This window comes from Ctenopharyngodon idella, chromosome 9 (assembly GCF_019924925.1).
Source record: "Ctenopharyngodon idella isolate HZGC_01 chromosome 9, HZGC01, whole genome shotgun sequence".
In the NCBI taxonomy this organism is placed as follows: Eukaryota; Metazoa; Chordata; class Actinopteri; order Cypriniformes; family Xenocyprididae; genus Ctenopharyngodon; species Ctenopharyngodon idella.
In genome coordinates, this window is record NC_067228.1 from 31,862,208 (window position 1) to 31,886,517 (window position 24,310).

The 24,310-nt window shown below is 36.3% G+C and overlaps 1 protein-coding gene across 1 annotated transcript in view; it reads left to right on the top strand.

The window, feature by feature from the left end:
* The window catches only part of myo3b (myosin IIIB), a 163,142-nt gene that overhangs the window by 137,449 nt on the left and 1,383 nt on the right, over window positions 1-24,310 (top strand). Inside the window, exons 35-37 of the mRNA XM_051906658.1 lie at window positions 8,293-8,393; window positions 8,853-8,899; window positions 11,078-11,268. Coding sequence (XP_051762618.1) covers window positions 8,293-8,393; window positions 8,853-8,899; window positions 11,078-11,228 — 299 coding nt within the window. The 3' untranslated portion in view covers window positions 11,229-11,268. The remainder of the gene's footprint in view (window positions 1-8,292; window positions 8,394-8,852; window positions 8,900-11,077; window positions 11,269-24,310) is intronic.

Consider the following 24,310-nt stretch of genomic DNA (forward strand, 5'->3'; position numbering starts at 1 on the left):
CATTAATCCATTCATATTTCAAATTTCTAATTCAGTAATATAAATTATGATGTTGTTGAATCATAATCTAATCATTCTATGATTTAAAACGTATTTCCCCATAGCAGTTAACTACTTCGATTAGATGCTTTACAACTCTTGCTAAACATTGCTCTTCATTTCTCCACCTGTTTTCAGTAGGTGAGATTTGGCTGACTGAGCACTGTATCGTGGGAAAGTTTAGTTAACTTGGTGCCAACTTTTGAAATCCTCTTAATGTCAGTGAGAAACAGAGTAAGTTTAATAGAGTCTAACAGGATGTACTTTCACACGGGACAGTAACAGACTGAGTCTTTAAAATGATACTTATACTGTCCCATCTATTAGCATATTAGCATCAGTGGCATTATGGTTTAAGTCTTGATGATGAGTTGGGTGGATTTCCCTGACTGTTTTGAGTTAAAGACTCTTCTTATCAAAGTCAGATTTCCTGTGACCACAGACACTATAGGGACAGATGTGTGTTACATGTGGAGATTACATTCTATTTCAAACCACTGCTGTTCTTTTGAAGAGAGCTATTTGAAGAATCCTGGAATAAAGTATAATGGTCTCTACAAAAATATTAAGCAGCACAACTGTTTTCAACATTGATAATAATAAGAGATGTTTCTTGAGCAGCAAATCAGCATATTAGAATGATTTCTGAAGGATCATGTGACACTGAAGACTAGAGAAATGATGCTGAAAATTCAGCTTTGATCACATGAATAAATTACATTTTAAAACATATTACAATAGAAAACAGTTATTTTAATTTGTTATGATATTTCACAATATTTCTGTTTTTACTGTATTTTTGTCTAAATAAATGCATGCTTGGAGAGCATAAGAGTTTAATTTTTTTTTTTTTTTTATCTTACCAACCTCAAACTTTTTAATGGTAGTGTTTGTAAAGTACAATTCTGAGAATACATATTTATTGTGTTAAATGTGTTTTTTTTTTTTTTATTTAAATTAAAATATTATTCTATGATAGTGTCTATGATTTTCACTACATAATTACAGTAACGTGATTTAAATTGCAGTAATGGAATGAGATTTTTTGCATTACTATAATGAAAATTTGAGAGGAAATTTGCGTAAGTGACAAAATAATGCTGAAGTACATAATCTTGATGGACCTAAAATAGGCTCTTTCTTTCTTTCTTTCTTTCTTTCTTTCTTTCTTTCTTTCTTTCTTTCTTTCTTTCTTTCTTTCAATTTTGGTGTGAAATAAAACCCAGGTGTGTTTTTATCAAATTGACCTTTTGAGCAATGTTCTTTATGTTATGGGGACAATGTAAAAATGTTGAAAGGGGTTGTAGGGTTGTATTTATGGGTATGGTTTAGGGTTAGTGGATAGAATATACAGTTTGTACAGTATAAAAATCATGTCTATGGAAAGTCCCCATAAAACATGAAAACCTAGTGTGTGTGTGTGTGTGTGTGTGTGTGTGTGTGTGTGTCTGTGTGTTCGTTCTTTGTGAATTCCCTGCTGTGTGTGTAATTTTAAGCACATTGGGATTAGATTTTAACAAGCCTATTTCAATTCCAATCATCAGACGTTACTGAGAGCCTGATGTCAGAATAGTTCCAGATTGGCTTGGAAATCCTCCCAAGTGTCTCACTTTAGGTTTGTTCAGTAGCTTTGTTTGGGAGGGTTCAAGAATGCAGTCTGCATGCACTCTGAGAGGACAGGCCTGTGTTAGTGTGTATATGGGACTTTTGTGTGTGTATGTAGGTATGTGGGTTAGTGTTGTCTCCGTGTGCTTTTTTCTGTGTGTGTGTGTGTGTGTGTGTGTGTGTGTGTGTGTGGTGTTTCTCAGCATCTCTGTTCAGCAGTGTGTGTGTATATGGTCTGGTCTGCACATGCTTCATTTAGACATCAAAGAGCACTGCTGATGATTTTGCCTTACAATCCACCCCTTCTCCTCCATCTGTACAAACAAACCCCGACGGCTCGGCCCAGCCCGAGACATGTCAGGTGATCACGCACGTGAGCGACGGGAATCAATACGCCTCCCGCGTTTATACGGCTAAAAACCCTTTTAGCATCTCTTTTATGTAGTTTCTGAAGCGCGTTCTGATTTTCAAGGGATTTAGAGGTGCTTTTTAACAGCCGGCCTGAGTCTTGTCAAATTAAAACCTCTCTCCGAGAAGAATTCTCAGCCTTTTTATCTATCAAATACAAACATTTACGAAATGCAAGGCAAATGGTACAACATAAAACTCAACCCCTTAGTGGTTTATTTTATTGCTTTTTCTTCTTTTTTCCACCCAACAGTCTATAAGGCAAATCAATAAGTCCTGAATAAAGGATTATATTTGTGCAAACCTTCACAGATTGCTTCAGAGATTGGTGTCCCTCCCAACACAAACATGCACAATGAGAAACATGCAATGGTTTGTAATGGTGTTAATGGATGTGTGTGTGTGTGTGTGTGTGTGTGTGAGATCTGGTCATTGTTTCTTGCCATCCTGTGACATTAAATATACAATATTTTGGAATCAACAACAAAAGGATGAATTATCAGTATTTTGTGACATATAGCCCTTATATATTTAAATGTATGTATTTGGAAGAGGCTTTTATCTAAAGCGACTTTCATTGCATTCGAGGTATACGTGTTATCAGTTCATCAGAGAATCAACCCATGACCTTGGCATTGCTACCACCATACTCTACTGTTTGAGCTATACAGGAATGTTATAACACCTGGTGTTATATGCATGGTTTTCTTCCTTGCTTATAACTGACAGTTTAAATCTCTTATTTTGGTGGAATGATTGATTGACAGGTGAGTAGCTGGTCCTTCACAGTTGTCAGAGAAGCATCCGTGATCATGTGTGACTCAGGTGGAGTATGGAAAGTCATTCAGCAGGCTTTTGGGCCTAACTAGTCCCAATAATGTTATGTTTATTGAGAAGAGAAGAGGTCTGAGCACCAAAACCTGAGGTACACCATGTGCTTAGCTGGTGTTGCTTGTGTGACTAGCTGTATACGCTAAGTAGTGTTGAAGACTGTGCTGCAGCTCTTGCAAAGATTCCGTTTAGAATGTTTTGACTCTCTTTAGAAATCACACAGTTCATAATTAAACAAATTAAAGGAAGTTAACAATCTTTAAATTATTATCATCCAATAATTTTTTTAAAATCTTTTCTTGACAAAAGTGACAAAATACTTGCTTACAAATCTTAAGTTTGCTTGCTTGTCCTGCACCATGGGGTATAACTTTTTACTTGTCCTAGATGTTATAGATGGATGATCGAATAGCTAATAGATTGCACCATAAGTTTTTGTTGGTAGTCATATATTAATATATATATATATATATATATATATATATATATATATATATATATATATATATATATATATATCAATTATTTGTCTACCAATATTGCATTGATACCCTGAAACTGGTATTTCTCACTACAGTTGGAGCAACTTCTAGATGCAAACTATGCAAGAAATTGTCTCTTCATTACATGCTGAATCTCTCTCTTGAAATGAGCAAAATGCTTGCAATATTTTTTTGTAAGCATGGACATCTGTATCTATGCTTGAATAATGTGACTGCCTGATTAATCGAGGGTTCAGGTAAATACCATGTTTCATATTGTACTTCATTTTTTATTTTAGACCTAGCCAGTACAATAAACATTTCTGTGTTACATTTTATGATTTCATGGAGTGGCACCCCCTTTTTAAAAGACTAAGTTTTGTCTAGGGTGGGATTCTCTGCTCCAGCAGTGTAGTACACAGGCCCTAGGCGGGATGAAGAGCGTTTAGATGGCTTTTGACTGCTTGTGTGCTGCTGGTCTATCAGAGGAAGAGCTGCAGCCCTGAGGGAGAGCTCTGGATCAAATGGTGCTGATTTCCCAGACAAAGGGGGAGGATCAGGCACTAACCCACATGTGTGTGGCAGTGGGACTTACATATCACTAATGGCTCAAGGTCAGACTACTTAAAGGCTGTGCTAGGAGAGTATCCTACTGAAAGGTATTGCGCTCTCTCTCAATCTCCCACTTTCTCTCTCTCTTTCTCTCTAGAAATAATTGATTACTAATATTTTGCCCTTTAAAATAACTTCCACTTAACTTACTTGTATGCATTGGCAGATGGTTTTATCCAAAGCAACTTACATTACATTGAAAGTGTGCATTTGGATCAGTTGATGCATTCCCTGGGAATCAAACTCATGACCTTGCCTTTGTTAGCGCCATGCTTTTACTGTTTGAGCTACAGTAATGCTGTGTGCGAATGTGAACCGATGCATAAGACCTGGAACATGTTAATAAAGTAAATAGGGTCAATTTTGATTTCATGTTAACTTTAATCCAAAATTTTTAGTGAACCAATGAAATGTGATTTTCAAACTCATGCTGATTTAACAAATCAATCTTACTCGCGCAGACTGACAGATCCGAAGAGCGCGCACACAAAGACGCCTTAGACAGCGTGCGATCCTGATATACACATATACACAGAATTACAGTACTTCCAAATATTGAAGTAAAATATTGAAAAAAAGTTAAATATATATTTTTCCTATAGATATTTGATTTTGACAAGGTGTGTGCACCAAATTAGGTGTTATTAACAGGGATTTTAAGGTATGGTTGCTGGTGATTTTGTTTTGGAACCTTCAGAAAACTTTAACTCGGTTTTTCTCAAAATTGACTTTTCTGACTCTATCAACTCCAAACAGGTGTAGGTCAGTCATTTGTTCTCTGATTCCAACAAATCATACATCATTTTGAAGGTTTTAATAGAGATTGTGAATAACAATAACTCATTTTTGAAAATGTGCTCATTGCGACTCATTTTGCCAGCATGGGTCATATATTTTTATTCATCAATTTTCCCAGAATTGTATTCCATATGATTGCTGGGAAGGAATATTATTCTGTGTGTTTAGTATCTGGATGAAATTACTGTATTGCTGTTAAAACAAATTTGTTCATAAATGTGCTTTTCCAATTTTTCATCTCTTGTTTTGTCCTAAACAGTTATGCTCTCTGTTTGATCTCCGCTCATTGGGGAAAAATAGAGTTTCTGTCCAAACCAGTTTTGATTTACAATCGTGAAATGACTTGCAGAGCAGTTCTGTTATATGGGAAGGTTGCAGGTCCTTAAGTGTGGGAGATGGGAAAAGTCAACTTTTGCGGAAAGAAAATTTGAATTTAAAGTTTAAAGCAGTTGCTACATGTGACACTGAGTGCTCTTGACCCATTTGGAGATCTTGTGGACCAGAACTGTGCAGTCATTACAAGTGCATCAATGTAAAGTGGTAGAGCACATAACCTGCTCCTTAAACATTTTTGAAGCAGAAAGACTGAACCTCAGTGCTTTGAAGTGTTAGAAGGATAGAGATGTTCTTCGGTCTGTTCAAAGCCATCACACCATTCTGTTCCGGAGCGTTCCGCAGAACGAGTACATCACTGAACTCTGTTTTAGAGAAGATTTACAGAGGATCTGGAAAGATGATGAGTAGAGAAGCTCTGCCTCGTCTAAAATGAAGACGAGATGAAACAGGCCTCGATATTAAATATACATGCTGGCGTAGAAAGGTGTCCTGGATTTCTGCTCATTTTGTCATGTTTGTAGATCTGAAAGGTTACGAATGAACATGAGGAAGCAAGACTCTCTCTTCTTTCTCCTGTTCCTGACATGCTGTTTGATCTACGATAATTGTAAACCGACAGAATTTTGGTGGATCAGATGGTTGGCACTCATGTTTGATTGTGAAAAGGACACACTGCATATTTAAACTACTTGAACTTTTATGATAGAAAAGCAGTTCACAGTTTTATACAAAAATATTGAACTGTTTTCAACATTGATAATAATAAAAAATGTTTCCTGTGCATCGAATCAGCATATTAGAATGATTTCTGAAGAATCATGTGACACTGAAGACTGGAGTAATGATGCTGAAAATTCAGCTTTGATCACAGGAATAAGTTACATTTTAAAATATATTAAAATAGAAAACCGGTATTTTAAATTGTAATAATATTTCACAGTATAACAGTTTTTACTGTGTTTGATCAAATAAATTTAGCCTTGATGAGTATAACACACTTTTTAATGCTATAATATAGTTTAAACAAAAACTTCTGTGTGTAATTCATCCCGCATCGTCTGTGCTACAGTAATAAATCACACCTCAAATCATGTGGTTTGTTGTGGAAGGGTTTGCTAATATTTTTCAGATTTTCTCCTAGTGGATGATAAAATCATATAGACATACTGAAGAAGCCTACTGACTTGGACTAGTAAGTAGAGATGCACCAAGGTATCGGCCGATAAAAGCTATTATCATCACTGTCGGCCATCAGTCAATTGTTTAAAAACAGACGATGATCAGGGACGATTATATCCTGTCAATCAAAAGGGTGCAGAAAAACGTGTCCACACTGCAACTCATACTGTGTGTGAAGAAAATCTCTTGTGTTGAATTTAGTTACCACAACAATAACGCATTAACAGTTAAAAAATAGCGACATTAAAGCAGGCTCTATTTGACCCTATGAATCACCCGTAGTTAAAGGATCAGTTCACTTTAAAATGAAAATTACCCTAAGCTTTACTCACCCTCAAGCCATCCTAAGTGTTTATGACTTTCTTCTTTCTGATGAACATTCAAAGCAAAACATATTCCACACGGCTCCAGGGGTTAATAAAGGCCTGAAGCGAAGCGATTTGTTTGTGTAAGAAAAATATCCATATTTAACAAGTTATAAAGTAAACTATCTAGCTTCCGACAGACCGCCTTCCATATTCAACTTAGGAAGGAAGTGTAACTGATGTCGCGTCATTTAAGCTTTTTTCATAAGTTGAATAGGGAAGGCGTAGGACGTAGCATACGTTTTTTGAACTGTGAGAGGCATTACACTTTCTAAGTTGAATACGGAAGAGGTCTGGCGGAAGCTAGTTATTTTACTTTAGAACTTTCTTACACAAATGCATCGCTTCACTTCAGAAGGCCTTTATTAACCCCCCGGAGCCGTGTTGAGTTAGTCTTGCTTTGGATAGATGCACTTTCTTGAGCTTTATACTCATTGGTCCCGTTCACTGCCATTATAGATGCGTCAGGATATTTATTAATATAACTCTGATTGTGTTCATCAGAAAGAAGACATTCATATACACCTAGGATGGCTTGAGTGTGAGTAAAGCTTGGGGTAATTTTCATTTTAAAGTGAATTAATCCTTTAAAAACAGGGTTTTTGCTACACTATTTGTAGCGCCTCCCATCCAATAATCACAAAGAGCTTTGTGCTTCCTTACTTCTGATAAGAAACAAAGTCTCATTCTGTCCATTTTATCATGAAATTCAAACCAAAAATAGCGTTTTGACGCTCTTAAATTTGACATGACAGATCGCTAAAGCGCAAGCAATCTTCCATATTAATACAAGTTATATCTCGAAAAACATGCATGAACATCAAAAGGTATGTTGAAAGATATAGTACAACTCACTGGAATGTATCATGTCTTATGTAATCACTTTATCTGTGTTTAAACTGCGGAAAGACGTCAGTAAAACAGCTTGTGAACAATGTGTCACATAATGTCACATTTACCTCAGGAATGTTTTCCAGTGTTCACAGTTCCTTATTTAGCTATAAAAAAATAAAAATAAAAAAAACACTAGAGGAGCTTATTTACTGTTAATTATATGTTTGAATTAATTTGCCATGAAGACAAGTGCTTATGAAAACTAGTGCTTATACAAACATTGCAGTTTTTATTTGTGTAATTATGATATCTGAAAACAAATGCAGCTGAATATAATACTTCTGTTGTTAATTGTAACCTCTAATATTATAGTGAACCAAATGAGAGGATTCCCTGGCCTGTATAGTTTGCAGCATTATTTTGAAATTATTTTTCTTCCTTAAGATAAATCAAACTATCGGTATTGGTGTCAGCCGATATCATTCTGAATAATCGGCTATCTGTATCGGCAGAGAAATTTAGTATCAGGGCATCTCTACTAGTAAGAAACCACCTAGTTACCAATCAGATCATCTTAGCAACTCCCTCAGCATTGCAACAACAACTTTTTCATGGACGCCACTCACATTTTCTTCCAAAATGTACAAATCTTGCAGTGAACTATTGTTTAACATGTACATGTGATGTATTTATGTTGCAGCTGTCAGCTTTATTTGTGCTGCTCTGCTTATACAATTCCTTCAGGGCGACACAATGGGAGACGTGTCACTGATCCGTCCCGTGTGTGTGTGTGTGTCCCGCAGGTCCAACAGTGAAGCTACATCACCGTTCCCCTCGGCGAAGAGGACAGCAGCCCAAGCTCCTGAACAGCCCGGAAGACAGTCTTTATTACAACCATCTCAACGTGAGTTCAAAGCCTTTCATGGAAGCCTTTGTCTAACTTTGTTTCCAGATGATAATACAATTAAAGCTACCTGTGCCAGACCCCCGAGCCCCCACCCCCACGCCGCTCTGCCGTTCTGTTGTCTCCACCATGTGCTTTGGCGCTTTATCTGTTGCTTTCATGTGAGGATGTCTCCCTTCACGGTGAATAATTGATGTGGTTTATCAAAGCCGAGCAAGATGCCTGCCTCATCAGCCTCAGCCCCGCGCGCTTTGATCAAGAAAAATTATGCTGTGACTTCTGATATTATCAGCATCTGCACACATTCAACACAAAATCACTTTGAATTAAAAATTAATGATTCTCTCGCGCATGTTCCTTGCTTCGCGCTTGTCTTTTCTGAAGCTTTTCTAACTCCGTGTGCGTGTGTGTGTTTGTCTGTGTGTGTTTGCGTGTACTGGTTCTGTGTCCTCTCTGCAGAGAAGTCTGGATTATCAGGGGAGCAAGAGGAAACCCAGAAAACTGGGGTAAATAACAGCTTTCCTTCTTCGTATCTAAACACCCCACCAGCTCAGGAGGGGAGCCGAGAAGACCACGGCTCTGTTTGCTTCTCATGCAAATTTGCAGCTGAAAATACGAGCTATTTAAGAAGCCTTTTTTTTTTGTATTATTTTTGGGAGGAGAGAAGACGTGGTATAAGAATGCATGTATTAATTGTGAGATATGTGACCTCACAGTCTGAAGTTAAGCCTGGTTCCTCTAATGCCTCGAGCAGGCTGTATATCAGCGCTCTTTATTAAAGGATTAACCGTTTCTCGCGTTTTCTTTTATTTATTTAATATTTTTAACCCCTGTGAAAAACCTTTCTTGTTCTTAGTTTGTTACTTTAGTTTAGTTACACTGTTAAAGAGTAGCAATGACATAATAAATCATATGTTTTATTAATTTAGCGGCTGTAATTTTTAGATGTTTCAGAAACAAGTGCAACTGACTGCGCTATCAAAAAGATTTGTTGGTTTAACTTAAAAAAGTAAGTTACCTGCTTGCCTTATTTTGAGTTCATTGAAATTAAAATATTTGAGTTAATACAATGAAGGCAATTGATTTAATCAACAGAAACTCAAAATATTATGTTATCTGAACCACATTAATTATCTAAGTTGATTTGACAAAAGAAAAAATGTTGTGATAACAAATCATGAAAATAATTTTTACAGTGTGACATGAGAAACTCATGAGGGAGAGCGAGAGATAGTTGAAAGGTCATTAAAGTATCTTGTAATGGAAACGAGACAGGCAGCCAATTTATTTTAGTATGTAATTAGGGAATTTGACATGTCCTGCTATTTTTAAAAACTAATTTTAGCTGTATTTTGCTAATTCTTCTATAATTATTATCCATGCAGTTTTTATGATCTCATATTGGTTGAGAGATTATGCTTAAGTATTTGTCCTTATTAATTTAATTAATTAATTTGCCTCTCAATAGAACCATTTCACTGAACTACTGAGGAGACAATAAAAAAAAAAACCCACATTCAATAGAGTTGAATTACTATTAAAAATCTGTACTGATACAGGCACAAATGAATTCTTGTATAATTTACAATGTGAAGCTCTGTATCTTCTCCCAGAATGAAGCAATTCATACTGTTAGTACAAATAATGAGATGTATCACTTTTCTTCACCTGGTTAAGTATGCACTGCTCATATAAAAACTGAAGATTATTGTGTTCTTTCCTCCCCATTATTCTCATTGCTGTCTGTACTCAGAGTATCAACTTCACAGTAAAATTCCCAGTCCATTCAGATATACAATGCCTAACAATATATTTTAAAACAGCCTCACAAAACATAAACACCGTTTTCTTATCAACCCCATAAAAACACAGCCTACCTAAAGATAACAATTTCTGATGTGTGTTTAAAAAAACTTAAGAAATGACAACCACTTACAACACCTAAAATATACCCTCTTCCTTATATGTGACCCTGGACCACAAAACCAGTTATAAGTCGCACGGTATGTTTGTAGCAGTAGCCAACAATACATTGTATGGGTCAAAATTATCGATTTTTCTTTGTCAAAAATCATTAGGATATTAAGTAAAGATTAATTTCCATGTAGATATTTTGTAAATTTCCTACTGTAAATATATCAAAAATTTATTTTTGTAAGTAATATGCATTGCTAAGGACTTAATTTGGACAACTTTGCTGTGACTTTTGATTTTTTTTTTTTTTTTTTTTGGCACCCTTAGATTCTAGATTTTCAAATAGTTGTATCCCGGCCAAATATTGTCATTTCAAAAAATTGACCCTTATGACTGGTTTTGTGGTCCAGGGTCACATGTTATATGTTATACAAGGCAGGGCTGGAAATTGACTAGACTAGATTCCCCCCAGTGAATCTCGGCCATTTCCACCACTGTATATAATGAATAAGTTTTAATGTAAAAACTTGACATTGATTTTAAAAATGTCCATGTTGGAGCCATTAACTTAGCTCCTTATCTCACCCTTAAAAATTACTTTTTGTTCTTGTAACCTTATACAGTTAAGCTAATTCAGTTATATTAATTCATATTTTTGACTTGATAGATCCAGTTAATTTAGATAATACATGAAGCATATTTTTTACAGTGTACGCTCTGTTTGATTTCATGTGTCTGTGACTCTCTTATATTTCTCTCTCATTTCTCAGGCAAATCAAGCTTCTGGATGGAGAGGATGAATATTATCAATTACTGTCCACAATAGAGTCTGTTCCTGAGGAAGAAGTTTTATCTGGCCCCTCCCCAAACCCTAAGTCTGTCACGCCTTCTGCCCCTCCTCCCACTATCTCATCCAGATGAGCTGTGCTCCGCCCACCACTTTGACTCCTGCTGGCAGCTGGTAAGAGCTCCACAGACAGCAGACCACTGCGTCTGTACACAATTAAACACACACTACAAACTTGTTGGCTTAGATACATATTACATCATGATTCTAAGTATTTAAAGGGACAGTTCACCAAAAAATGAAAATTCTGTCATTATTTTACCACATTATGTTCGAAACTTGTATGAAGTTTTCTTCTGCAGAACATAAAAGAAGATATTTTGAGAAATGGCTCAGTGTTTTGTTTTGTTTTTTTGTCCATACATTGGAACTCAGTGGTCACCTGCTTGGTTACATTTCTCAAAATATAGAATGCCATACAGGTTTTGGAACGACATGAGGGTGAGTAAATGATGACAGAATTTTCAATTTTGGGTGATCAACTCCTTTAAATGCAATAACAATAAGCCATTGCAGGTTGTTCTTTACAATAATTTTACCATAATTAAAGATGACATGAAAGCATCACTTTTAGTTCATATCTGTAGCTTTGAGGCCATCTACACTATAGACATTCTGTACACTATAACATTTTGTAATCTCTTGTTAAGTGCACTTAAAGGCATAGTTCACCCAAAAATGAAAATTATCCCATGATTTACTCACCCTCAAGCCATCCTAGGTGTATATGACTATCTTCTTTCAGACCAACACAATCGGAGATATATTAAAAAATATCCTGTCTCTTCCAAGCTTTATAATGGTAGTTAATGGGGGCAATTTTGAAGCCCCAAAAAACGCATCCATCAATTATAAATATAATTCATACAGCTCCAGTGGATAAAGGCCTTCTGAAGTGAAGCGATGGGTTTTTGTAAGAAAAATATCCATATTTAAAACTTTATTAAGTATAATATCTAGCTTCCGGCAGACGGTCTGCACAAATCGACTTATGCCAAAACTTTGTTTACATGTCAGGAACTATATCTTCTAGCGGAATCATCACAAATGACTGAAAAATCATGAATTTGCTCAGTACAATAATGTTTAAATTAAATATAAATGTTTTTTATTGAGAAAATAGTTACAGTTTAAGGGGTTTCAGACCTTTTTAGCCTTGAACATGATCACAATAGAGCATAACTTCACATGCTTTATTGCTTTATTAGTTTGGCTTCAGACATGGCTCATCCATGATTTTAGACCTGAACCATCTGTTTTAATGAGTTAAAACACTTACCTGGCCACAGAAGATAAGTGGTACTTTTTGACGATGGTACCCTTGGCACAGGACTAGTGTCAGTGTCTCTCTCTGTGCTCAAACACAGATAAATGAGTACTACTAAAAAGTAAAACAAAACATCCAGCATAACATCCCTCCAACATGAACAAATCACTCTCACACTGCTTTGTTTGTCTCTTTATTTCTGTGCTGTTTTTTCCACCTCTTTCTGTGATTGTAGTGTTGTTTGCTGTGGCAGACTGTCAGATCAGACACGTTTCGCCCTAATACACATGACAGACAGTGCAGATGTCACATGGCATGAATGAATGAAGAATGTAATGACAGAGCTCACTGAGTTTGGAGACGTTGATGTCCTGTGGTGTCGTAATAGTCATTCAGGACAAAACAGCAGTTATTTTGCAGAAACCCTGACTTTCTATTGACTTTCTACCCATATACGTACAGTGGCCCCAAAAAGTATATGGATACTTAAGACACACCTAAAAAATAGATGAATTCCATTGCTTTATCAAAGTCCTCGACTACGGATTTACATAGTCGAATCAGATTGCTTATATTCGACTGATAGTCGAATCATATATGTGTGAGCAGGGGGTGGGGGTCTGCTTGAAAAACACGGTCTAAAATGTGTGGACGGTGTACACGTATTCACGTTAAGTTTATGTTTTATAAATCCCTATATGTGCGTATATGAAAATGTAACATTTCAATGCCTTTTTTGTGTGTAGGCAACGTTTATACATCAGTTGATTAAAATATATCGAGCAAACATTATTAAGAAAAGTGAAGATAGTGAAGAGAAAAGCAGTTTTTGACACTTTCTTTGATATTTTATATCTATTGCAATAACATTCAGACATTTTTAAGTGTGATTTCAGTGTCAACATTTTTCTTGAGGCCACTGTATTATTACATAATACATGAAGATATTATTATATACAGTATATAAAGATTTATTATATGTAAAGTTATAAGGATAATTCGGCCAAAAAAAACTGAATTCTTTTTTGAATTACAAACACTGAAATCAGAGAATAAATTTATTTAGTTTTTAAAGTTTTTTAGTTTTGTTTTGTTTTAATGGTCTTTATTGTCTAAACCTACTTTTTTAAGGACCTATGAACCAAATATCGAACTGCCCTTTTGAATATTGTGTGATGTTTAGGGCAGCCCTGCACTCTCAGAGATGGATTTGACCTTATCTCATGGCGTCAGGCAATATCTGCATTTCAAAGCCTCTCATGGTTATGGAAAGTTTGAGGAACACTCTACAATGTCTTTCTTATTTTTGATTCACATCCTTGATATAATTCTTTCATTAAACACAGTTTATCAAACCAATAATGATACAATCATTAATTTGAATTCTCCTCAAGGAGGCAGATAACATTAGCACATGAAAAGTGATTCTTTGCTTTTGATCCCCCCTCACAGAAACAGAGACAAAAAGACATGAAGAGAGCAAGATAAGACTGTTATGAATGCCTCGCATTTCAAATTGTTTTCAACTTTGTTCTTTTAACGTTTTTTTTTTCTATAAATCTTTTATTCAACACCTCCACATTTGTGGACCTGTCGTGATGTTGGTGTAGACGTGAGATTCTTGATGAGAAATTCTGGACAAAACTCTCTCTCAGATGAGAAGGGCCGCACCGAGCACACAAGCCAATTTGTGGCGCTGTTTTTTGAAATTTGCATATCATTTGGTTCATCTGCAGTTGTTGACCCCTCAGGGCCCAGAGGAAAATCTGATCTTTAGTGAAGATGTAGACAGATCTTATTCTCTCAAACTCTCTCCATATCTTTCTGTCTCTCTTTCAATTCCTTTCTGGTCAAAAACAGCCTTATTAGCATGTTTGCCTTGTTGGCACTTTCAAGGTTACATTTCAAATATTTTCAAAGAATGAAATTCAGTGAATAAGTATTGCACATATTTAAACACACCTAATATAGGTATTGATGATAAAAAAATATATCAAGTGATATCAGTGTGTTTATTAATGTACATGTAAACACATGCAGTTGCAGGTCAAGTTAAAGGCACAATCTGTCTTCGTTTGGTAGAGGTATGGCCTTGTTTGTCCGTTTATGGCACTTTATGTTTGTCTGTACTTGATCTGGTTCTCATCAGTTCAGTGAGGAGATCTGTGTGTTTGATGCCAATTGTAAGAGTAGTTTATTTTGATTTGATGAAGTTTTTCCTCCAGTTCTGCTGTCAGTCAATTTGATTTGTAGACTCTCATGCCAAACACTCTATGAAGGTTTTTTTTTTTCTTTGAAATCCATGTAGCAGATGAAGATTTTGCCTATATTTCAGTTGATTTGTTAATCAATTACAGTCCACAGAGTGTATGTATCATCTGATGTGTTTCATTTTGGTAAGATGCCAATTTGGCATTTGTTCAGTATATTTCTGTCACTAAAAAAGTTGATGAATTTGCTCTTGTATTTTACGCAGGTTTACGCATATCCCATATTAATAATTAAAGTTAAATACTAGGTTTGGGTAATGAAACATTGCTCTCAGATGCTGGGAAATATGCTTGTCCTGAAGAGACGAGTTTGAGAATGGCTGATCTAAATTTGAAACATTTTTCATGGTCTATGCAGTTCAGTGTGGTGCATATTTTGTTGTTTTTGTTATAGAAGAGGTTATAGAAATTGGTTTTCCAGTTATCTAAATGTTCATGATGATGTTTGTTTAGTGTGGTCCAGTTTCCAGTTTTTTGTAAGTGTCCTGATTTGCATCTGTTTTTCTTCCTCAGAGCATTCTGACAGAAGTGAGAAAGTCCTCTGTGTTTCTTATTAGGTTCTCATCTCTTTCCTTTTACATGCATCATAAAGCAGTTTCTCGCTGAACTAGTAAGTCTTTTCTGTGATTTTTAGGTTAGATGGGTACACAAATGGGTACAAAAGCTGTCACTGGGATGGTACCAGACGGTTGTAATACACCATTTAGATACTAATATGCATGCTTTTGGTACCAATATGTACCTTAAAGGTACTAATATGAACTCTTTAGGTACAAAGGTATACCTTTTGAAAGGGTACCTCCCCAGTGACAGCTTTTGTACCTTTTTTTCTGACAGTATAGGCTGAAGAGGCTTTCAGAAATTTTGCTCTTTAAATTTATGCCGAGTTTGTGACATATTTGGAAAACAATTTAAAGACAAATATTACTGTGAGTGATTTTCTAGCGGGCACATTATGCACACTTCTGTGAATGTGTTGTGGACATGAGTGCTTTCCCATGTATTACAGTGAATAAAAAACCTCCTTGTTCATAAATGGCCTACACTCACTCACAGCTTCCATATGTGTCATAACAAAGGTCAGACTTTGGTTTTAGAATTCATTTTTATGTTTAACCGAAAGTGTCGATTTAATACTCAATTTCAACTTCTAAAACACTGAATTAAAATGAACCGATTACCAAAATGACTTAAAGGCCCACTGAAGTGCCTTGAAATGTGCAGCGTTATTCAATGTGTTGACGTAATTTCCACTGAAACAGGAAGACAGGGCGGGACATGTCGAGCAACTCCTCCCCTTTTTCAAAATAACCAATAGCGCTTCGTTTATATATCACAGCTCGGAAAAAGCTGCATTTGACAGCTTACGACAGCCACAGTCTAATAGATTCCCCCTTTAGATTTAATATGACACTATTACTAAAGCAAAACAGTGATCATAATCATGCTGAGGATGTGTAGTTTGAAAAGTGTGTAAATTATGTTGGTGTATGTCACCGGTGTTATCTCTTCTACTTGTCAGTGCTGTTTCTAATGCCGAGTACATTTCTCCTCCTAATCTCCTCCATATCACTTTAAAATATAGCATTCTGTGCAGAATTCAAATGGGTCCGATACGTTTTGTGGTCTGATCTGACTCGTGCATGTGATTCGCTCTATGCTATCGCGTCTCTGGACCGGAGCAGACTGTGTGCTGTGTGCTGACACCAACATGAAACCGGACTTCATTAACCCAAAGGAAAGCATATTTACACTGTTCAAATCGATCCCTATCCCATATATTGTGCACTATGTGCCATTCACCATATAGGAAATAGTAATTGTGTGAACAAGTGACCGATTTTAGCTGCAGCTACAGCGTCTATTTGTAGGGGGTGGGACGCTTCAGATTCTAGAGAGCATTTGATTGGACAGGAAATCTGATGAGAAGCTGAAGTGCAGCATGATCTCATCAAAATCATTGATCCATATTGGCGGAAATGAGAGACTATGTTTTTTGAAGGCTTATGTCTTCTAAATGCGAACTTTGTTATTGTTTTGGAGCACACTAGCTTATAGATAACCTTAAAGGGTTAGTTCACCCAAAAATGAAAATTTCAGTCATTAATTACTCACCCTCATGTCGTATTAAAACCGTAAGACCTTCATTCATCTTTGGAACACAAATTAAGATATATTTGATGAAATCCAAAATTGTGCGCAAAAAAAAAAAAAAACTTTATTCAACAATTTCTTCTCTTCTGTGTCAGTCTCCTATGCTGTTCATGTGAGCACCGCAGCGCATGCGTGTGATGCTGATGCATGAGTCGGTGTTCTGACGTAGAACCCGGAAGTGCTGCACTGTGTTTATGACATGAAAAACATCAGAGACTGACACGGAAGAGAAGAAATTGTTGAATAAAGTTGTTATTTTTGTTTTGTTTCATTTTTGGGGGGCACAAAAAGTATCATCATTGCTTCATAAAATTAATGTTGAACCACTATAGTCACATGGACAATTTTAACAATGTTTTTACTACCTTTCTGGGCCTTGAAAGTGGTAATAGCATTGCTGTCTATGGGGGATCAGAAAGCTCTCGGTTTTCATCAAAAAATATCTTAATTTGTGTTCTGAAGATGAACGAAGGTCTTACGGGTGTGGAACGACATGAGGGTGAGTAATTAATGACAGAATTTTCATTTTTGGGTGAACTAACCCTATGTGTTGCTATAAGGCTAACATATTCATACTAAAAGCCAAAAAACTTCACTTTTGATTTCATGGGGACTTTAAAGTGTAATTTCGAATGACAGTAATGCTTAAGCCAACAGACAGAGGCAATATAGATAAATGATCATCACAAAGTTCTGTTAATAGCAAATTTGCTTTGTGTTTGTCAGTGTTTGTGTGTCAGCGTGTACATACTGACTAGTTCTAGCTCTAATCATAGCTGTCCGTGTCCAGTTTTCTTGCGCTTGGATGAGGCGGTAATGAGAATATTCTGTGAGCATTATTCCCCGTCTGAGAATATTTAGTTCCTCTGAAAAGCGCCGGCTGAAATAGGTCACTCTAACACCCGCGAGTGCCTCTTTAAAGAACATCGAATCCATTAAGAGAGATCTTGTTCCCTAGATTATTTTGGCCCTGTTTTGCCATGGAAATCAATTTTGAACAAGCTCTCTAGTTTTTGTGCTTACGAAAAGCCTCTGAAGTTTGCCTTCACGGTGGGGACTTGTTCTTCAGTAGACATCCTCAGTTAACTAAGACAATATAAAACCCAAGAAATGGCGTGAAGTTTAATAATCAAAAGTATTTCACCAAGCTGTGATTGTCCAGCACAAAACTTTTATTGACAAGCAACGCTACTGATGATCCCTGATCTTGTGTCAGAAGCTCAATGTTGGCCCTGCACCTGTGCTCTTTAATATCTCAATAACTCTCCATAAAACCAGGACAGCCTATTCTTTGCGCTCATTAAAGCACCCTCCGCATCTGGAGCACCCAACGATCTCTTTTAATGTGGTCCGCACACCGCTGAAGAGTTTTCCCCCTCAGTTTTAACTGTTTGTTCTAGACCATGTGTTTTCTTTCCCAAGTATGCGGAGCAATGTGGCACCTTTCAGATATTCTGCAGCCGTAATCTTTAGATAGAGGAGTATTTATTGTCAGACAGCACACTCTCTCATACTAATAGACAGGGTGGACTTCAAAGGGGGAACACAAATAGACTGGCATTGTCCTGTCTCTATATCCTCTAGAGTTCAAAGGAAGAGTTTTGAATAGCAGTGTTTCCAAAGCCTCTCTTTCAAACCTGCTGGGATGTAAAGCAGGTAACCTGCTATTGATACACAAGAACACACACTCCCGCACTCGCATATATGTTCATTTGCTAGTAAACGCTTCCCGCGAGCCGCATCTCGTAATCGCGCTGGGATAATAAAGCTGGGAATGAAAGTAAACACTTTATTTTGCCGTCTTTGCTTGCCGCCTCTCCGAATAAACAGGTACTTTAGGATATTTGCAGATTAGCACTGCGACGCTTTTACGCTGACTGATGTGTGACAGACAGACAGGCATAAGAGCCAAACAGATGTCGGGTACAGGAGTGGGCGCCCTCCCTAAAGACTGATTTAATGAAGAACCACGGAAAGAGAGAGGGTTACGAGGAGAAAGACAGAAGGAGAGAGCGAGCTAGCGTAAGATGTAGAAAGAGAAGGGCTGAGAGGGGGAGAAGGAGATAAAAGAGTGAGTGGAGTACGCACATCAAAGACTTGCTAATGATGGTGGATGCCATTAGGGCTTGTAGTGGCCTTTGTTTCGGCTTCCTAACACCTGCAATTTGTTGAGGGCTTTCTATGCCCCGCTGAATTACTCACATTTGCATGAGCACTGAGTGAATACCGAAGGGATAAAAGTGGGAGATTTTACCCCGCTGCATTTGGACTTGAATGTGCCCAAATCTTGCCAGTGTTCGTCATCTGTCTCTGTAGTGACTGAGCTATTAGCTCAACTGTGTCTGAAAGATTTAAGATTTACCAAACAAGTCTATACTTTGACAAATCGATTTCCGTGAACTTAAGTGTGTTTCCTCAACTACGGACGCTTTTATGTTCCAGGATTCAGATTTCTAACTTTTTTTGAAAGCTTTTCACTTTGGCTTCCCTGTTTATTTTTGCTGCATTGCAAATGGCTTATTTATTATTTTTGCTCCTAAAATATAAAATTCATAAAAATATCAGGTTTTTTATTGGTAAAACTATGATAAACCTAAACAGACAAACAATAAACATAAACCATTTAAATATTTGTTACCCTATACCGTTCAAAAGTTTGGGGTCGGTAAGATTTTGTGATGTTTATGAAGTCTTTTATGCTCTCCAAGGCTGCATTTATTTGATCAAAAATACAGTAATATTGTGAAATATTATTGCAATATAAAATAACTGTTTTCTATGGGAATATATTTTAAAATATAATTTATTTTTGTGATGACAAAACTGAATTTTCAGCATCATTACTCCAGTCTTCTGTCACATGATCCTTCAGAAATCATTCTAATATGATGATTTGATGATCAAGAAACATTTCTGATTATTATCAGTGTTGAAAACAGTTGTGCTGCTTTATATTTTTGTGGAAACATTTTTCATACATTTTTTAATAAATTAAAAAAAATTCTATTTGAAATAATTTTTTTTTTTTTTTTTTTTTTGTAACATTACAAGTCTTTACTGTCACATTTTGGTCAACTTTTGGTCATTTTTAATGGTAGTTTATGTAAAAATTACTTATCTTTACCAAGGAGACTAAATCAATGTTTAAAAAAAAACAATGTAAATATATTTTCTTTCTTTATCAAATAAGCTGTAATTTAGTAAAATGATGTATAAAAGGGTTAAAATCTAATTTATTTGTGTGTATGTAGGATTAATAAAATGCAAGCTGTAAAATTTGCATAATCGTTTGATTTAAAAATAAATAAATAAATATCTTTTTCTCCAGAGACTGCTATTAAACACAATAAGTCATTTGACATGTGACGAGACAGTAAGACAGATTTCTCCTGTGATGTATGTAAATCTACATTTAGACACTGATAGTACTAAAATTAAACAGAAACACTGTGAAAAGTGTTAAGGGAGGTTTTTTTTATTATTATTATTTTTATAAGTTCTCATAGAAACAACTTTCAACGTGAAAATGCTGAATTCTGTAATCATGGGGTATGAGCTAAACACTATCCCGCACACGGCCATATGGAAGTGCGTGTAGCCCATATCTCCTGAAAATGAGCTAAAGTTTCTTTCCTCCAGGGCTTGGAGGTCTGGGGAAAATCAGAGCATGAAATTGCGATTAGCCCCTGTTGTTTCTGCAGACCAGGAATAGGCTACAGGACTTGGCATGGCCGAAGGTGTAACCTGTTTTGTTTGGCCTTGCTGAAGCCCTCCCAGATGGTGCTTGCAGCTGCCACTGAGTAAACGCAAGGAGGATGAGCGGTGAGAGAGGTGGCCAGGACTGTTTACATTCAGGAGGCAAAACAACAAATCGGCAAGCAACAGAAAGAGACTCAGTGTAGACTGTTTCTTGTAGCTTATCTGTTGTACCAACTGTGGAAAGGAATTTACCTATTTCAGCTTGAACCATTAGCTTTTCTACGCTAAATGTTTCCTGTTTATCAGAATATGAGTTCTGGCATCATAAAAAAAAGATCTGTAGTGACAAATACTGGTCAAAAGTTTGATTTCTGAAGGATCATGTGACACTGAAGACTGGAGTAATGATGCTGAAAATTCAGCTTTGATCACAGGAATAAATTACATTTGAAAATATATTACAACAGAAACCAGTTAATTTCAACTGAAATAATATTTCACAGTATTACTGTTTTTATTGTATTTTTTATCAAATAAATGCAGCCTTGGTGAGATTAAGAATAATGTTTCTGAACTTAATTGAAATTAACCTTAATGTTTCCAAACTTTTGAGTGGTACGTTAAAGAAGAGAGTGGTTGAATCAGTATTATTTTAGTATTATTGAGATACTATTGTAGTTTTTATTGATATTTTGAATTGGTTTTTTATTTTAATTTTACTTAAAGTTTTAGTGGTTTTGTTTAGTTTTATCAAGTTAAACTAAATGAAATGAAGAGATTTTTCCTTGGCAACTAACTGAAATAAAATGTTTGATTTTTTGTTAAAATTATATTTTATTTCAGTTAACCTTTATTTTATTTTTAAGTTTTAGGTTTAGTTTCAGTTAACTATACTAACCTACCCATAACTAATAGGATATAATATAATCACTACAATATAACTTAAGGCTGCATGTCCACCAAAGCATTTTTTTTCTGAGGCCAGCATATTTTTTTCAATTGTTTCAATGGGGTATTTAAAAACACCATCAGCATGACAAGGCGATGAGAGTCTATTTCACACTGAGTACTTGCTGTTTATTTATTTATTTATTTTTCCGGACTGCAAAAGTTGACCAATGTTCAACTTTGGGTAAATCGCAGCACTCATCAATGTCATTTTCACCCAATGGGCCAATCACAGTGGAGGAGGGGAGGGACAAATACCACATCGACCAATCGCCACATCCTGCATGTACAACGACAACAGTCGACAACAACAAGCACAACGACAGAACAAAAGCCGCGTTGAACAAAAGGCAGTGTGTTTCAACTGCAGGAACCAGAGTCTAAATGAAGTTCTGGTTAAAAAAAATTCCCCCTCAGAAAGTCCCTGCTCACGATGTAGTACTTTTTCAAAGTACTTTTGAGGGTGGGACTTGGGCGCTGAACATGCTGATTGGTTGAGTTCATGCAGCATTTTGATTGGTTGACTCCACGCAACATTTTATTTCAATCACCATTTTTAAAAGTCTGTTGCGGTGCGTGCAGTAAGAGTTGTTTGCTATTCGAATCAACGTTGAAGTTTAAAAATTACTACCGATTGAGTGACGACAAGGTTCAGTCTTTATTAAGCTTATATGCGGAGGACAAAATCCAGCGGGAACTGGAATGTCGCGCACAGTCCTACGTCACTTAATCTTCACAGTACTTTAGACCATGATAGAAATGCAGACAGCAACAGGTATGGGGGAAAAAAGTTCCTGGGACAAATCGTTCAGAGTAATTTTGGTGGAAACGAGGCTAAAGTTATTTAAAACATGCCCCAGATGTACTGTACATTGTGTTGACATTTTTATATTCAGAAATAAACTATCTGCGAAATCAGATATTAGTAACACTTCTGCAGATATTCTGTATTATACCAACCAAATGTCTCAACTGAAAAAAACGTTGCACCTCTGAAGTGCTCTCAAGCACCCACAGCTAGCCATTTTCACCTGGCTAAATAGTCTTTGGTGGACACAAAATACACTAAAATGTTAAACTAAACTTGATCTCTTTAATATCTCAATCATGACTCAAACAGATTAAATGAAAATCAAATGAACTCTATTGCTTAAGTCTCCTGATTCACCAATTAAAATATTTGTGAAATATCAAATTCTTCCAAGACCTAATGATCTGAGCTGCCTTCTACATTTACTTTATAGCTCTATTATTGTATGTATGTCGCTACTGACACATTTGAGTCTATATGTATTGCACATATGCATTTTCATATATGCATTTCAGGAGAACCATTTGTGATAAAGTTGATTCTTAAGCACAATGATGTCTCTTGAGCTCTGAGCAATACTTTGTCCTCTGGGATTTGTGGATTTTGCAGCTCTATTTTCCATCTTTCAGTGGTTTGAACAATATCTCTAATTCCCTAATTTGGCCTACCATTGTTTAATGTTAATTTGACTACAAAATTGTTTGTTGTTATAAGTTTATAGTGAAATGTGAATGTTAATTATCTCACTCTCAACTGAAATGTTTGATTAATTCGGTAACAAAAAGAGCCTCAATTGTCCCAAGGACAAACATCTGCACAGAACTTCAAACCCCATCAGACTGAATCTAAAATTAGTAAATATCCATGAACTAGATGTTCTGGCCCCTCTGTATAATCCAGAACCTCTGATCACGCTCAAGGAAGCCAGACGTGACCCCAACAATTACCACGGGCCGGTGGGAACAGAGCGGGTCAGAGTTGCGTTGCCACACACAGCGGCAAGCGGCTGTTTAAGGGCCGACCTCTCCCTCATCTCCTGACCCGAGGCCCGTCAGCACACCGCGCCAGCCTGAGCACAGGCAACAGTATCAGATTTCAGGGAAAATGTTGGAAATTAGCAAGAGCAGAGTCAGGCTACACAGCGTCGAGGGCAGAACACAATGGCAGCTTTCTGTCAGGGAGAAACTTCAAAGGGCCGCTGAGTGACTACTCTGAGTTGGACTTTGTTGTAGATCACTGAGGAAATTCACAGATGTTTTCTCATACGAGACACCATTACAGAGGCTCTCGTACCCGGTAGCCCCGAGCATTTCTCTGCCTTTCCATCTCTCCTGCTCTTGTGTGTGAGACAGATGTGGAACCCCTTTTTTCTTTTTTAGACTTTTTTTCCTTATTTTCTTCTGCTGTCTGTCCAAAGAACATGAAAAGCTAGACGCGGTTCTGACCTGTCCGAAGAAAATGAAGAAACTCACTGTTGACACTTTTATCAAAAACTCACAGAAAGTGCTGTGATCCTGTCAAAAGACATCACTTAAAGTTGTGTGTCGTCAGCTCCTGTAGATTAGACTGATATTTTACAATATTTACTTAATATGATTTGATTAAGCTTTAACCCTTTAAAGCCTACTGTTTCTTGGGCCTCTAAATTATTAACATGATCAAAACTTTGCAGAAAAACCTGTTGCACACAATCTTCTACATGCCTTCTGTCATCTGATTGTTAGTTACTTTTTTATCAAGTAAAATACCTTATAGTATAATTCTATAATAATAACTGGTAACACTTCACAGGAAGGTCTCACTTGTTAACATTAATGTATTAACTAACATGAACAGTCAGCAATATTTTTTTTACATTTATTAGTCTTTGTTAATGTTAGTTAATAAAAATACAGTTGTTCATGTTCAGTGCATTAACTAATGTTTGCAGATACAACTTTTGAATTAAAAAAAAAAAAGTGTATTAGTAAATGTAGAAATTCACATGAATGAAGTATTGTTCATTCT